This window comes from Carcharodon carcharias, chromosome 35 (assembly GCF_017639515.1).
Source record: "Carcharodon carcharias isolate sCarCar2 chromosome 35, sCarCar2.pri, whole genome shotgun sequence".
Classification (NCBI taxonomy): domain Eukaryota; kingdom Metazoa; phylum Chordata; class Chondrichthyes; order Lamniformes; family Lamnidae; genus Carcharodon; species Carcharodon carcharias.
Genome location: NC_054501.1, coordinates 4,283,965 through 4,298,712, shown reverse-complemented (window position 1 = coordinate 4,298,712; position 14,748 = coordinate 4,283,965). Strand labels below are relative to the sequence as shown.

The following is a 14,748-nucleotide window of genomic DNA, read 5'->3' as shown; positions in this document are numbered from 1 at the left end:
TCTCCGTCTGTCACCTTCTCCCTCTCTCCGTCCGTCACCTTCCTCCCACCCTCTCTCCGTCCGTCACCGTCTCCCTCTCTCCGTCCGTCACCGTCTCCCTCTCTCCGTCCGTCACCGTCTCCCTCTCTCCGTCTGTCACCTTCTCCCTCTCTCCGTCTGTCACCTTCTACCTCTCTCCGTCCGTCACCTTCCTCCCTCCCTCTCTCCGTCCGTCACCGTCTCCCTCTCTCCGTCTGTCACCTTCTCCCTCTCTCCGTCTGTCACCTTCTCCCTCTCTCCGTCCGTCACCTTCCTCCCCCGTCTCTCCGTCCGTCACCTTCCTCCCCCGTCTCTCCGTCCGTCACCTTCCTCCCCCGTCTCTCCGTCCGTCACCTTCCTCCCCGTCTCTCCGTCCGTCACCTTCCTCCCTCTCTCCGTCCATCACCTTCCTCCCTCCCTCTCTCCGTCCGTCATCTTCCTCCTTCCCACTCTCCGTCTGTCACCTTCCTCCCTCCCTCTCTCCGTCCGTCACCTTCCTCCCTCCCTCTCTCCGTCCGTCACCTTTCTACCTCACTCTCTCCGTCCGTCACCTTCCTCCCTCCTTCTCTCCGTCCATCACTGTCTCCCTCTCTCCGTCCGTCACCTTCCTACCTCCCTCTCTCTGTCCGTCACCTCCCTCCCTCTCTCCGTCCGTCACCTTCCTCTCTCCCTCTCTCCGTCCGTCACCTTCCTCCCTCCCTCTCTCGGTCCGTCACCTTCCTCCCTCCCTCTCTCGGTCCGTCACCTTCCTCCCTCCCTCTCTCGGTCCGTCACCTTCCTCCCTCCCTCCCTCCGTCTGTCACCTTCCTCCCTCCCTCCCTCCGTCTGTCACCTTCCGCCCTCCCTCTCTCCGTCTGTCAACTTCTCCCTCTCTCCGTCCGTCACCTTTCTCCCTCCCTCTCTCCGTCAGTCACCTTCCTCCCTCCCTCTCTCCATCCGTCACCTTCCTCCCTCCCTCTCTCCGTCCGTCACCTTCCTCCCTCCCTCTCTCCGTCCGTCACCTTCCTCCCTCCCTCTCTCCGTCCGTCACCTTCCTCCCTCCCTCTCTCCGTCCATCACCTTCCTCCCCCGTCTCTCCGTCCATCACCTTCCTCCCTCTCTCTCTCCGTCCGTCACCTTCCTCCCTCCTTCCCTCTCTCCGTCCGTCACCTTCCTCCCTCTCTCTCTACGTCCGTCACCTTCTTCCCTCCCTCTCTCCGTCCGTCACCTTCCTCCCCCGTCTCTCCGTCCGTCACCTTCCTACCTCCCTCTCTCCGTTCGTCACATTCCTCCTTCCCTCTCTCCGTCCATCAACTTCCTCCCTCCCTCTCTCCGTCCGTCACCTTCCTTCCTCCCTCTCTCCGTCCGTCAACTTCCTCCCCCGTCTCTCCGTCCGTCACCTTCCTCCCTCCCTCTCTCCGTCCATCACCTCCCTCCCTCTCTCCCTCCGTCACCTTCCTCCCTCCCTATCTCCGTCCGTCACCTTCTCCCTCTCTCCGTTTGTCACCTTCTCCCTCTCTCCATCTGTCACCTTCTCCCTCTCTCCGTCTGTCACCTTCTCCTTCCCTCTCTCCGTCCGTCACCTTCCTCCTTCCCACTCTCCGTCTGTCACCTTCTTCCTTCCCACTCTCCGTCTGTCACCTTCCTCCCTCCCTCTCTCTGTCCGTCACCATCTCCCTCTCTCCGTCCGTCACCTTCCTCACTCCCTCTCTCCGTCCGTCACCTTCCTCCCTCCCTCTCTCCGTCCGTCACGTTCCTCCCTCTCTCCGTCCATCACCTCCCTCCCTCTCTCCGTCCGTCACCTTCCTCCCTCCCTCTCTCCGTCCGTCACCTTCTCCCTCTCTGTCTCCATCCGTCACCGTCTCCCTCTCTCCGTCCGCCACCTTCCTCCCTCCCTCTCTCCGTCCATCACCATCTCCCTCTCTCCGTCCGTCACCTTCTCCCTCTCTCTCTCCGTCCGTCACCTTCCTCCCTCCCTCTCTCCGTCCGTCACCGTCTCCCTCTCTCCGTCTGTCACCTTCTCCCTCTCTCCGTCTGTCACCTTCTCCCTCTCTCCGTCTGTCACCTTCTCCCTCTCTCCGTCTGTCACCTTCTCCCTCTCTCCGTCTGTCACCTTCTCCCTCTCTCCGTCTGTCACCTTCTCCCTCTCTCCGTCCGTCACCTTCTCCCTCTCTCCGTCCGTCACCTTCCTCCCCCGTCTCTCCGTCCGACACCTTCCTCCCCCGTCTCTCCGTCCGTCACCTTCCTCCCTCTCTCCGTCCATCACCTTCCTCCCTCCCTCTCTCCGTCCGTCACCTTCCTCCTTCCCACTCTCCGTCTGTCACCTTCCTCCCTCCCTCTCTCCGTCCGTCACCTTCCTCCCTCCCTCTCTCCGTCCGTCACCTTTCTAACTCCCTCTCTCCCTCCCTCACCTTCCTACCTCCCTCTCTCTGTCCGTCACCTCCCTCCCTCTCTCTGTCCGTCACCTCCCTCCCTCTCTCCGTCCGTCACCTTCCTCCCTCCCTCTCTCCGTCCGCCACCTTCCTCCCTCCCTCTCTCCGTCCGTCACCATCTCCCTCTCTCCGTCCGTCACCTTCCTCACTCCCTCTCTCCCTCCGTCACCTTTCTGCCTCCCTCTCTCTGTCCGTCACCTCCCTCCCTCTCTCCGTCCGTCACCTTCCTCCCTCCCTCTCTCCGTCCGTCAACTTCCTCCCTCCCTCTCTCCGTCCGTCACCTTCTCCCTCTCTGTCTCCATCCGTCACCGTCTCCCTCTCTCCGTCCGCCACCTTCCTCCCTCCCTCTCTCCGTCCATCACCATCTCCCTCTCTCCGTCCATCACCATCTCTCTCTCTCCGTCCGTCACCTTCCTCCCTCCCTCTCTCCGTCCGTCACCGTCTCCCTCTCTCCGTCTGTCACCTTCTCCCTCTCTCCGTCTGTCACCTTCTCCCTCTCTCCGTCTGTCACCTTCTCCTTCCCTCTCTCCGTCCGTCACCTTCCTCCTTCCCACTCTCCGTCTGTCACCTTCCTCCCTCCCTCTCTCCGTCCGTCACCTTCCTCGCTCCCTCTCTCTGTCCGTCACCATCTCCCTCTCTCCGTCCATCACCTTCCTCCCTCCCCCTCTCCGTCCGTCACCTTCCTACCTCCCTCTCTCCATCCGTCAAATTCCTCCCTCCCTCTCTTTGTCCGTCACCTTCCTCCCTCCCTCTCTCCGTCCTTCACCTCCTCCCTCCCTCTCTTCGTCTGTCACCGTCTCCCTCTCTCCGTCTGTCACCACCTCCCTCCCTCCGTCACCTTCCTCCCTCCCTCTCTCGGTCTGTCACCTTCCTCCCTCCCTCCCTCTCTCCCTCTCTCCGTCTGTCACCTTCCTCCCTCCCTCTCTCCGTCCGTCACCTTCCTCCCTCCCTCTCTGCGTCCGTCACCTTCCTCCCTCCCTCTCTCCGTCCGTCACCTTCCTCCCTCCCTCTCTCCGTCCGTCACCTTCCTTCCTCCCTCCCTCTCTCCGTCCGTCACCTTCCTCCCTCTCTCTCTCCCTCCGTCACCTTCCTCCCTCCCTCTCTCTGTCCGTCACCTTCCTCCCCCGTCTCTCCGTCCGTCACCTTCCTCCCACTCTCTGTCCGTCACCTTCCTACCTCCCTCTCTCTGTCCGTCACCTTCCTCCCTCTCTCTGTCCGTCACCTTCCTCCCTCCCTCTCTTCGTCTGTCACCGTATCCCTCTCTCCGTCCGTCAACTTCCTCCCTCCCTCTCTCCGTCTGTCACCTTCCACCCTCCCTCTCTCCGTCTGTCACCTTCCTCCCTCCCCCTCTCCGTTCGTCACCTTCCTACCTCCCTCTCTCCGTCCGTCACATTCCACCTTCCCTCTCTCTATCCGTCACCTTCCTCCCCCTCTCCGTCCGTCACTTTCCTCCCTCCCTCTCTCCATCCTTCACCTCCTCCCTCCCTCCGTCACCTTCCTCCCTCCCTCTCTCCCGTCTGTCACCTTCCACCCTCCCTCTCTCCATCTGTCACCTTCCTCCCTCCCTCTCTCCGTCCGTCACCTTCCTCCCTCCCTCTCTCCGTCCGTCACCTTCCTCCCTCCCTCTCTCCGTCCGTCACCTTCCTCCCTCCCTCTCTCCGTCCGTCACCTTCCTCCCTCCCTCTCTCCATCCGTCACCGTCCTCCCTCCCTCTCTCCGTCCGTCACCTTCCTCCCCCGTCTCTCCTTCTGTCACCTTCCTCCCCCGTCTCTCCGTCCGTCACCTTCCTCCCTCCCTCTCTCCGTCCGTCACCTTCCTCCCTCTCTCCGTCCATCACCTCCCTCCCTCTCTCCGTCCGTCACCTTCCTCCCTCCCTCTCTCCGTCCGTCACCTTCTCCCTCTCTGTCTCCATCCGTCACCGTCTCCCTCTCTCCGTCCGCCACCTTCCTCCCTCCCTCTCTCCGTCCGTCACCTTCTCCCTCTCTCTCTCCGTCCGTCACCTTCCTCCCTCCCTCTCTCCGTCCGTCACCGTCTCCCTCTCTCCATCCGTCACCGTCTCCCTCTCTCCGTCCGCCACCTTCCTCCCTCCCTCTCTCCGTCCGTCACCTTCTCCCTCTCTCTCTCCGTCCGTCACCTTCCTCCCTCCCTCTCTCCGTCCGTCACCGTCTCCCTCTCTCCGTCTGTCACCTTCTCCCTCTCTCCGTCTGTCACCTTCTCCCTCTCTCCGTCTGTCACCTTCTCCCTCTCTCCGTCCGTCACCTTCCTCCCACCCTCTCTCCGTCCGTCACCGTCTCCCTCTCTCCGTCCGTCACCGTCTCCCTCTCTCCGTCCGTCACCGTCTCCCTCTCTCCGTCTGTCACCTTCTCCCTCTCTCCGTCTGTCACCTTCTCCCTCTCTCCGTCCGTCACCTTCTACCTCTCTCCGTCCGTCACCTTCCTCCCTCCCTCTCTCCGTCCGTCACCGTCTCCCTCTCTCCGTCCGTCACCTTCTCCCTCTCTCCGTCTGTCACCTTCTCCCTCTCTCCGTCCGTCACCTTCCTCCCCCGTCTCTCCGTCCGTCACCTTCCTCCCCCGTCTCTCCGTCCGTCACCTTCCTCCCCGTCTCTCCGTCCGTCACCTTCCTCCCTCTCTCCGTCCATCACCTTCCTCCCTCCCTCTCTCCGTCCGTCACCTTCCTCCTTCCCACTCTCCGTCTGTCACCTTCCTCCCTCCCTCTCTCCGTCCGTCACCTTCCTCCTTCCCTCTCTCCGTCCGTCACCTTTCCACCTCCCTCTCTCCGTCCGTCACCTTCCTCCCTCCTTCTCTCCGTCCGTCACTGTCTCCCTCTCTCCGTCCGTCACCTTCCTCCCTCCCTCTCTCTGTCCGTCACCTCCCTCCCTCTCTCCGTCCGTCACCTTCCTCCCTCCCTCTCTCTGTCCGCCACCTTCCTCCCTCCCTCTCTCCGTCCGCCACCTTCCTCCCTCCCTCTCTCCGTCCGCCACCTTCCTCCCTCCCTCTCTCCGTCCGTCACCATCTCCCTCTCTCCGTCCGTCACCTTCCTCACTCCCTCTCTCCCTCCGTCACCTTCCTACCTCCCTCTCTCTGTCCGTCATCTCCCTCCCTCTCTCCGTCCGTCACCTTCCTCCCTCCCTCTCTCCGTCCGTCAACTTCCTCCCTCCCTCTTTCCGTCCGTCACCTTCTCCCTCTCTGTCTCCATCCGTCACCGTCTCCCTCTCTCCGTCCGCCACCTTCCTCCCTCCCTCTCTCCGTCCATCACCATCTCCCTCTCTCCGTCCATCACCATCTCCCTCTCTCCGTCCATCACCATCTCTCTCTCTCCTTCCGTCACCTTCCTCCCTCCCTCTATCCGTCCGTCACCGTCTCCCTCTCTCCGTCCGTCACCGTCTCCCTCTCTCCGTCCGTCACCGTCTCCCTCTCTCCGTCTGTCACCTTCTCCCTCTCTCCGTCTGTCACCTTCTCCTTCCCTCTCTCCGTCCGTCACCTTCCTCCTTCCCACTCTCCGTCTGTCACCTTCCTCCCTCCCTCTCTCCGTCTGTCACCTTCCTCCCTCCCTCTCTCCGTCCGTCACCTTCCTCCCTCCCTCTCTCTGTCCGTCACCATCTCCCTCTCTCCGTCCGTCACCTCCCTCCCTCCCTCCCTCCCTCTCTCCCTCAGTCACCTTCCTCCATCCCTCTCTCTGTCCGTCACCTTCCTCCATCCCTCTCTCTGTCCGTCACCTTTCTACCTCCCTCTCTCCGTCCGTCACCTTCCTCACTCCCTCTCTCCCTCCGTCACCTTCCTACCTCCCTCTCTCTGTCCGTCACCTTCCTACCTCCCTTTCTCTGTCCGTCACCATCTCCCTCTCTCCGTCCGTCACCTTCCTCCCTCCCTCTCTCCGTCCGTCACCTTCCTCACTCCCTCTCTCCCTCCGTCACCTTCCTCCCTCCCTCTCTCCGTCCGTCACCTTCCTACCTCCCTCTCTCTGTCCGTCACCTTTCTACCTCCCTTTCTCTGTCCATCACCTTCCTCCCTCTCTCCGTCCGTCACCTTCCTCCCTCCCTCTCTCCGACCTTCACCTCCTCCCTCCCTCTGTCACCTTCCTCGCTCCCTCTCTTCGTCTGTCAACGTCTCCCTCTCTCCGTCCGTCACCTTCGTCCCTCCCTCTCTCCGTCTCTCACCACCTCCCTCCCTCCGTCACCTTCCCCCCTCCCTCTCTTCATCTGTCACAGTCTCTCCCCCCCTCTCTCCGTCCGTCACCTTCCTCCCTCCCTCTCTCCGTCCGTCACCTTCCTTCAGTCCCTCTCTCCGTCCGTCACCTTCCTCCCTCCCTCTCTCCGTCCATCACCTTCCTCCCTCTCTCCGTCCGTCTGTCACCTTCCTCCCTCCCTCTTTCCGTCCGTCACCTTCCTCCCTCCCTCTCTCCGTCCGTCACCTTCCTCCCTCCATCTCTCCGTCCGTCACCTTCCTACCTCCCTCTCTCCGTCCGTCACATTCCTCCTTCCCTCTCTCTTTCCGTCACCTTCCTCCCTCCCTCTCCGTCCGTCACCTTCCTCCCTCCCTCTCTCCGTCCGTCACCTGCCTCCCTCCCTCTCCGTCCATCACCTTCCTCCCTCCCTCTCTCCGTCTGTCACCTTCCTCCTTCTCTCTCTCCGTCCGTCACCTTCCTCCCCCGTCTCTCCGTCCGTCACCTTCCTCCCTCCCTCTCTCCGTCCGTCACCTTCCTCCCTCCTACTCTCCGTCCGTCAGCTTCCTCCCTCCCTCCTTCCTTCTGTTATTTTTTCTTCCCTCTGTTTCTCTGACCGTTACGTTTCCCGTCTCTCTCCGTCCGTCACGTTCCCCCTCTCCCTTTTCTCTGTTCATCACGTTCCCACACTATCCCTTTCTCCTGCCCATCACCTTCCCCCTCTCTCTCCGTCAATCACCTTTTTCCCCTCTCTACGTCTGTCACTTTCTCCATCACCTTCTTTCCCTCTCTGTCCGTCACCTTCCTCCCTCCCTCTCTCCGTCCGTCACTTTCACCCTCCCTCCCTCTCTCCGTCTCTTTACCTCCGTCACCTCCCACTTTCCTCCGTCCGTCACCTCCTCCCTTCCTCCATTTGTGTCTCCGTCACGTTTGTCCCTCTCCCTCTTTTCTGTCCATCACGTTCCCCTTTTGTCTCTCTGTCGGGTGACCTTCTCCCTTTCTCCTTCTGTCATGTTTTCCTCCCTCCCTCTCTCCATCCGTCATCTTCCCCCCCCTCCTCTCTCTCCATCTCTTTACCTCCGTCACGTTCTCCCACTTTCCTTCCATCCGTCACCTTCCCCCTTCCTCCGTTTCTCCGTCAATCACGTTTCTCCCTTTCTCCATCCGTCACCTTCACCTTCACTCCCTCTCTCCATCCGTCACCTCCTCCCTCCCTCCCTCTCTCCATCCGTCACCTCCTCCCTCCCTCCCTCTCTCCATCCGTCACCTCCTCCCTCCCTCCCTCCCTCTCTCCATCCATCACCACCTCTGTCCCTCTCTTTATCTCCATCACCTTCTCCCTCCCTCCGTCACCATTTCTCCATCCAGCACCTTCTTCTTCCCTCCCTCTGTTCGTCACTTTCACCTCCCCTCTCTTTCCCTCTCTGTGCGTCACCTTCCTCCCTCCCTCTCTCCGTCCGTCACCTTCCTGCCTCCCTCTCTCCGTCCGTCACCTTCCTCCCTCTCTCCGTCCGTCACCTTCCTCCCTCTCTCCGTCCGTCACCTTCCTCCCTCCCTCTCTCCGTCCGTCACCTTCCGCCCTCCCTCTCTCCGTCCGTCACCTTCCTCCCTCCCTCTCTCCGTCCGTCACCTTCTCCCTCTCTCCGTCTGTCACCTTCCTCCCTCCCTCTCTCCGTCCATCACGTTCCCCCTCTCTCCCTCTTTTCTGTCCGTCACGTTCCCCCCTCTCCTTTTTTCTGTCCATCACGTTCTCACACTCTCCCTTTCTCCTGCCCGTCAACTACCCCTCTCTCCATCAATCACCTTTTTCTTCTCTCTTTCCGTCCATCACCAACCCCTTCCCTTCCTCTCTTTGTCCGTCACTTTCTCCATCACATTCTCCCTCTCTCCGTCCGTCACCTTCCTCCCTCCCTCTATCCGTCCGTCACCTTCCTCCCTCCCTCTCTCCGTCCGTCACCTTCCTCCCTCCCTCTCTCCGTCCGTCACCTTCCTCCCTCCCTCTCTCCGTCCGTCACCTTCCTCCCTCCCTCTATCCGTCCGTCACCTTCCTCCCTCCCTCTATCCGTCCGTCACCTTCTCCCTCTCTCCATCCGACACCTTCTTCCTGCCTCTCTCCATCCATCTTTTCCTCTCTCTGTCCGTCACCTTCCACCTCCCTCCCTCTCTCTCCGTCGGTGGCCTTCTCCCTCCCCCCATTCGTCACTTTCTCCGTCACCTTCTCACTCCCTCTGTCTCTCCGACACCTCCTCCCTCTCTCCGTCCATCACTGTCACACTCTCTCCATCCATCAGCACCTCTGTCCCTCTCTTTATCTCCATCACCTTCACCATCTCTCCGTCCGTCACCTTGCTTCCTCCCTCCCTCTCTCCGTCCAACACCTTCTCCCTCCCTGCTTCTCTCCGTCCATCTCCTCTCTCTGTCCGTCACCTTCCACTTCCCTCCCTCTCTCTCCGTTGGTGACCTTCTCCCTCCCCCCATCTCCCTGGCCATCACTTTCTCCGTCACCTCCTCCCTCCCTTCCTCCCTCTCTCTGTCCGTCACCTTCCTCCCTCCCTCTCTCTGTCCGTCACGTTCCTCCCTCCCTCTCTCTGTCCGTCACCTTCCTCCCTCCCTCTCTCTGTCCGTCACCTTCCTCCCTCCCTCTCTCTGTCCGTCACCTTCCTCCCTCCCTCTCTCCGTCCGTCACCTTCCTCCCTCCCTCTCTCTGTCCGTCACGTTCCTCCCTCCCTCTCTCTGTCCGTCACGTTCCCCCCTCTCTCCTTTTCTCTGTCCATCACGTTCTCACACTCTCCCTTTCTCCTACCCGTCACCTTCCCCCTCTCTCTCCGTCCGTCTTCATCCACTGCCCTCCCTCTCTCTGTCCATCATCACCTTCTCCTTCCCTCCCTCTCTCCTTTTATCCGTCTGTCACCATTTCCCTTTCATCCTCTCCATCCATCACCTTCTATCTCCGTCCGTCACCTTCCGCCTTTCTCCGTTTCTGTCTCCGTCACATTTTCCCCCTCCCTCTTTTCCGTCCATCACCTTCCTCCCTCTCTCTCTCCCTCTCTCCGTCCGTCACCTTCCTCCCTCCCTCGATCCATCACCACCTCTGTTCCTCTCTTTATTTCCATCACCATCTCTCCGTCTGCCATCTTCTCCCTCCCTCTCCGTCGGTGACCTTCTCCCTCTCCCCCTCTCCATCCATCACCTTCACCTTCACCCTCCCTCTCTCTGTCTGTCACTTTCACTCTCCCTCTCTGTCCGTCACCTTCTCCTTTCCTCCGTCTGTCACCATCTCTCCATCTGTCACCTTCCTCCCACACTTTCTCCATCTGTCACCTTCCACCCTTCCTCCCTCCCTCTTTCCATCCATCACCACCTCTGTCCCTCTCTTTATCTCCATCACCTTCTCCCTCCCTCCGTGTGTCACCATCTCTCCGTCCGTCACCTTCCTCCGTTTCTGTCTCCATCACGTTCCCCCTCTCTCCCTCTTTTCTGTCCATCACGTTCCCCCCTCTCTCCTTTTCTCTGTTCATCACGTTCTCACACTCTTCCTTTCTCCTGCCCGTCACCTTCCCCCTCTCTCCGTCAATCACCTTTTTCCTCTCTCTCTCCATCCGTCATCATCCCCTTCCCTCCCTGTCCATTTCTCCGTCTGTCACCATCTCCCTCTCTTTCTCCATCATCACCTTCCTCCCTCTCTCTTTATCTCCATCACCTTCTCCCTCCGTCTGTCACCATCTCTCCTTCCGTCACCTTCTCCCTCCCTCCCTCTCCGTCGTTGATCTTCTCCCTCTCCCCCTCTCCGTCCATCACCACCTTCCTCCCTCCCACTTTCCTTTCGTCCGTCACCTTCTCCCTCCTCTCTCTCCATCTCTCTACGTCCATCACCTTCTCCCTTCCTCCATTTCTGTCTCTGTCATTTTTCCCCCTCTCCCTTTTCTGTCCGTCACGTTCCCCCTCTCTCTCTCCCCTTCCGTCACCAACTCCCTCGCTCTCTTCATCCGTCACTTTCTCTACCCACCTTCTCCCTCCATCTACCTCCCTCCCTCTGTCCATCGCTTTTCCCTTCCCCCTTCTTTTCTTCCCTTTCTGCCTCACTCCCATTCTCTCTCTCTCTCTCCCTCTTACCTTCTCCCTTACGAGGATTCCTGGGACGAAGGGGGTTTGTCTGATGGGGAAAGGTTGAGCAGGTTGGGGCCTCTACCCATTGGAGTTTAGAAAAATGAGAGGTGATCTTATTGAAACATGTCAGATTCTGAGGGGAGGGGGTTTGACAGGGTGGATGCTGAGGGGATGTTTCCCCCCCTCAAGGGGGGGAATCTAGAACGAGGGGAGGGGGGGGCACAGTTTCAGAATGAGGGGTCTCCCATTGAAGACAGAGATGAGGAGGAATTTCTTGTCTCAGAGGGTGGTCAGTGTGTGGAATTCTCTCCCCCCCCCTCCCCCTGAGAGCAGTGGGGGCCGGGTCACTGAATATATTCAAGGCCGAGTGAGACAGATTTCTGATCGACGAGCGGGGTCGAGGGTTATGGGGGTGGGGGACAAGAAAGTGGAGTTGTGGGACAATCAGATCAGACATGATCTTGTTGAATGGGTGGGGAGCAGGCTCGAGGGGTTGAATGGCCTCCTGCTCCTATTTCTTATGGTCTTATTATGAAACAGTTGGTGGCCCACCAGCACCTTGCCTGCATCCAGTTGGTTGCTGCCCTGGCTCAGCTATTCGACTGTGGGAGCAGCACCCAGGCAAACTCAAAATCCTGCACACACGGCCTTTCAGCTCCACCCCCACCCCAGTAAATGAAGTGTGTTATTCTTCCCCCCCTCAACCCACCACCACCCTGATGTGTGCTCCTGGTTGCAGGCAAACGTAGTGGCTGGTTTGTGCACAGCAGGATCCCATTGCCCTTTCCTGGAACTCGGGCCTCCGCCCCCACTGTGGCCCTGGGATGCTTCACTCGGTGTTGTGGTCACGGAAGTGGCCCAGCTCTGCCTGCAGGCTGTCTGCTAGTCATTCACAGGCCCAGCTGGTTCACCCACCATCCTTGGCTGATCTCGGCCGACACCTGACTCCAGGCACCCACAAGCCCTCAATTAACACTCCCAAAGCCCCCGTCCGACATCTCACATCAGCAACTGAAGCCTCCGCATCTCGCACAGAGGCTCTCTCGCTCCCTTCCGAGTCAGAAGGTCACAGATTCGTGATCCAGACTGACCCTCCCCACCTGTGCCAGTGCTCAGGGAGTGCCACCCTATTGGGGGGGGGGGGGGGGGGGGGGGGGGGGGGGTCAGTGCCGCGCTGTCGGAGGGTCAGTGCTGAGGGAGCGCCGCACTGTGGGAGGGTCAGTGCCGCGCTGTCGGAGGGTCAGTGCTGAGGGAGTGCCGCATTGTCGGAGGGTCGGTGCCGGGGGAGTGCCACACTGTGGGACGGTCAGTGCTGAGGGAGTGCCGCACTGTCGGAGGGTCAGTGCTGACGGAGCGCCGCATTGTCGGAGGGTCAGTGCTGAGGGAGCTCCGCACTGTCGGAGGGTCAGTGCTGCGGGAGCGCCACACTGTGGGACGGTCAGTGCTGAGGGAGTGCTGCACCGTCGGAGGGTCAGTGCTGCGGGAGCGCCGTACTGTCGGAGGGTCAGTGCTGCGGGAGCGCCGCACTGTCGGAGGGTCAGTGCTGCGGGAGCGCCGCACTGTGGGACGGTCAGTGCTGAGGGAGCGCTGCACTTTCAGAGGGTTAGTGCCGAGGGAGGGCCGCACTGTCAGCGCTGCCATTTTTCAGAATCTGACAAGCCAGAGGCCTTCTCTTCCCTCTCAGGTGGATGTCAGTTGGAAGAAGAGCGGGTGTGTGGTGCCGGGGGTACTGACTCCATCAGGTCACCCCCTGAGCCTTCTCTTTTCTGGAGTAAAGTGCCCCGGCCTGTTCGATCTTCCTGATGCTCATCATTTCTCCATTCAGGGATCATCCTTGTAAATCCTGTTTGCACCTTCTCCAGTGACTCTGTAAATTTTTGTCAGTAATAAATCCGATCGGGGGGGAGGGAATTCAGAAGGTGGAACTCGCTCCCACAGGGAGGGGGGTGGAGGTGAATCGTGTCGATGTGTTTAAGGAGCTGGATAAACACACGAGGGGAGAGAGGGATAGAAGGATACGGGGGGTGGGAAGAGGGGCCGAATGGCCTGTTTGAAGGAGACCCTGCTGATTGAGGATTGTAACTGTTGCAGGGCCCTGATGCTCCACGGTGGGCTCCCGTTTCTGGAGCACCTCGACCTCTCCGGCTGTCTCCTGATTACCGGCCGAGGACTGCAGGATCTGGTGTCCGTCTGCCCTGCCCTGAAGGATGAGTACTTCTTCTACTGTGACAATATCAGTGGTAATACCAGCCGTCCGCACGGGAGGGTGATCCCAGCTCGGTGGGGGTGGTGCTGTTGTGTGCTCCCTATGCCACGTGTACCCCTAGACTTCCCTCTGCAGTCTCACCTCTGCGACTCCCCTCCCTGCCTTCCCAGTCTGTCCTCTTTCCCCCTCAGTGACTCACTTGTATCCTAATGTAGGAACACATGCATCCCTCAGCACTGACCCTCCGACAGTGCGGTGCTCCCTCAGCGCTGACCCTCCGACAGCGCGGTGCTCCCTCAGCGCTGACCCTCCGACAGCGCGGCGCTCCCTCAGCGCTGACCCTCCGACAGCGCGGCGCTCCCTCAGCGCTGACCCTCCGACAGCGCGGCTCTCCCTCAGCGCTGACCCTCCGACAGCGCGGCTCTCCCACAGTGCGGCGTTCCCTCAGCGCTGACCCTCCGACAGTGCGGCGCCCCCTCAGCGCTGACCCTCCCACAGTGCGGCGCCCCCTCAGCACTGACCCTGGTGGGGGTGGATTATGGGGCTTGTAACCCACTCACTGCTGAGAGAATTTGTAACCAGTTTCCTGCCTTCTCCGAGCTGCGACATGAGTGAATGTGTGTGGCGCTGCAAGTTCAGTTGTCCGTCCTATCCTCTGTTCTAACTCTCTCTCTGTCTGTGTTCACAGGGCCTCACGCCAACACAGCCAGCGGCTGCCAGAACCTTCAGTGCTCCGTGCGAGCCTGCTGTCGCTCGGGGGAGTGACTCGCTCTCTCTCTTCCCTCCCCACGGAAGTACCCTCGACTCCGAAAGCTTGCTCTCTCTCTCTCTCTCTCTCCAGGCTTCGCAATCATGCACTTTATAGCCATCGTCTCGTATCCGCCTCCGGTCTCCTTGGCGGAGAGTTCAGCAGGCAGAACCAAACGATGCCCAGTCGATTCTGACCTCGTGCCCCCTCCGGTCCAGCCCCGTCTCCTTGCATCTTGCCGGGTCTAGTTCCGGCGGAGAGTCTCCCCCCAACCCCCTAGGGTGGGGAGGTTGTGGGGTCTCCCTTGTGTATAACTCTCAGCGCAAAGCACCCTTCATTTTGCGAAGGAAACCTCGCGATACTGACTGGGGTTATACATCCTCCCACACCCCACCCCCCCCCCCCCCCCCCCCCCCTACCCTCACTGGTCTGTCACGTGAGTTTCACCCCTCTGATTCCCATCTGCTGGGGGGGGGGGAAAGCATCCATTCCAAACAGAGGTAGCGTCTGGGGCGGAAGGGACAGGGAGAGAGAGGCGACCCTCAGCTGCTTTCACAAGGGAGGGGTTCAAACGAGGGATCTGCGAACCCGAATTGTAGGGGCTGAGGTTGCTCCAATCCCCATTCTCTTTTCTGCCACCCCCCCACCCTCCCCCCCAAGTCCCCAGATTTAATGAGTTTGTTGTCTCTCCCTTACCTGACCTCCTGCTTACAACTCGAGAGTTGCTTCCCCATCAGACACTAACAAAATCTCGTCCTCTGCTGCACAACAAGAGGATCCCACTTTCCCTCGATTTTATTCCCCCCTCTCGAAATCCCCCCCCCCCCCCCCCCCCCCGCCTGTGATTTGCAAAAACGTGTGTATAGATTTAAATAAACGGATGTCACGATCGCCTGTGTGCTTTACTTGGAAGATTCCTTCCCCCCCACTACCCCTGCCGCACTGGACCTTGTTGTGCGTGACAGTTCTATGTAAACGGTCATGCTGCAGTTACCGGTGTTGACCACTAGGCAGTGCCATGGCCTGAAATAAACGCTTGTATTCATCAAACGGGGACAGGATGCGAGATCCCACCGTTAAACGCAGATGCACAGGGG

General features: G+C 60.3%; 1 protein-coding gene across 2 annotated transcripts in view; it reads left to right on the top strand.

Moving 5' to 3' along the window:
- fbxl5 (F-box and leucine-rich repeat protein 5) overlaps positions 1-14,482 on the top strand; it is a 92,277-nt gene extending 77,795 nt beyond the window's left edge. For both annotated transcript variants that reach the window (XM_041179655.1, XM_041179654.1), the window contains exons 10-11: positions 12,789-12,937; positions 13,592-14,482. In XM_041179655.1, the coding sequence (XP_041035589.1) occupies positions 12,789-12,937; positions 13,592-13,668 (226 nt within the window). In that variant the 3' untranslated portion in view covers positions 13,669-14,482. The remainder of the gene's footprint in view (positions 1-12,788; positions 12,938-13,591) is intronic.
- The last annotated feature ends 266 nt before the right edge of the window (positions 14,483-14,748 follow it).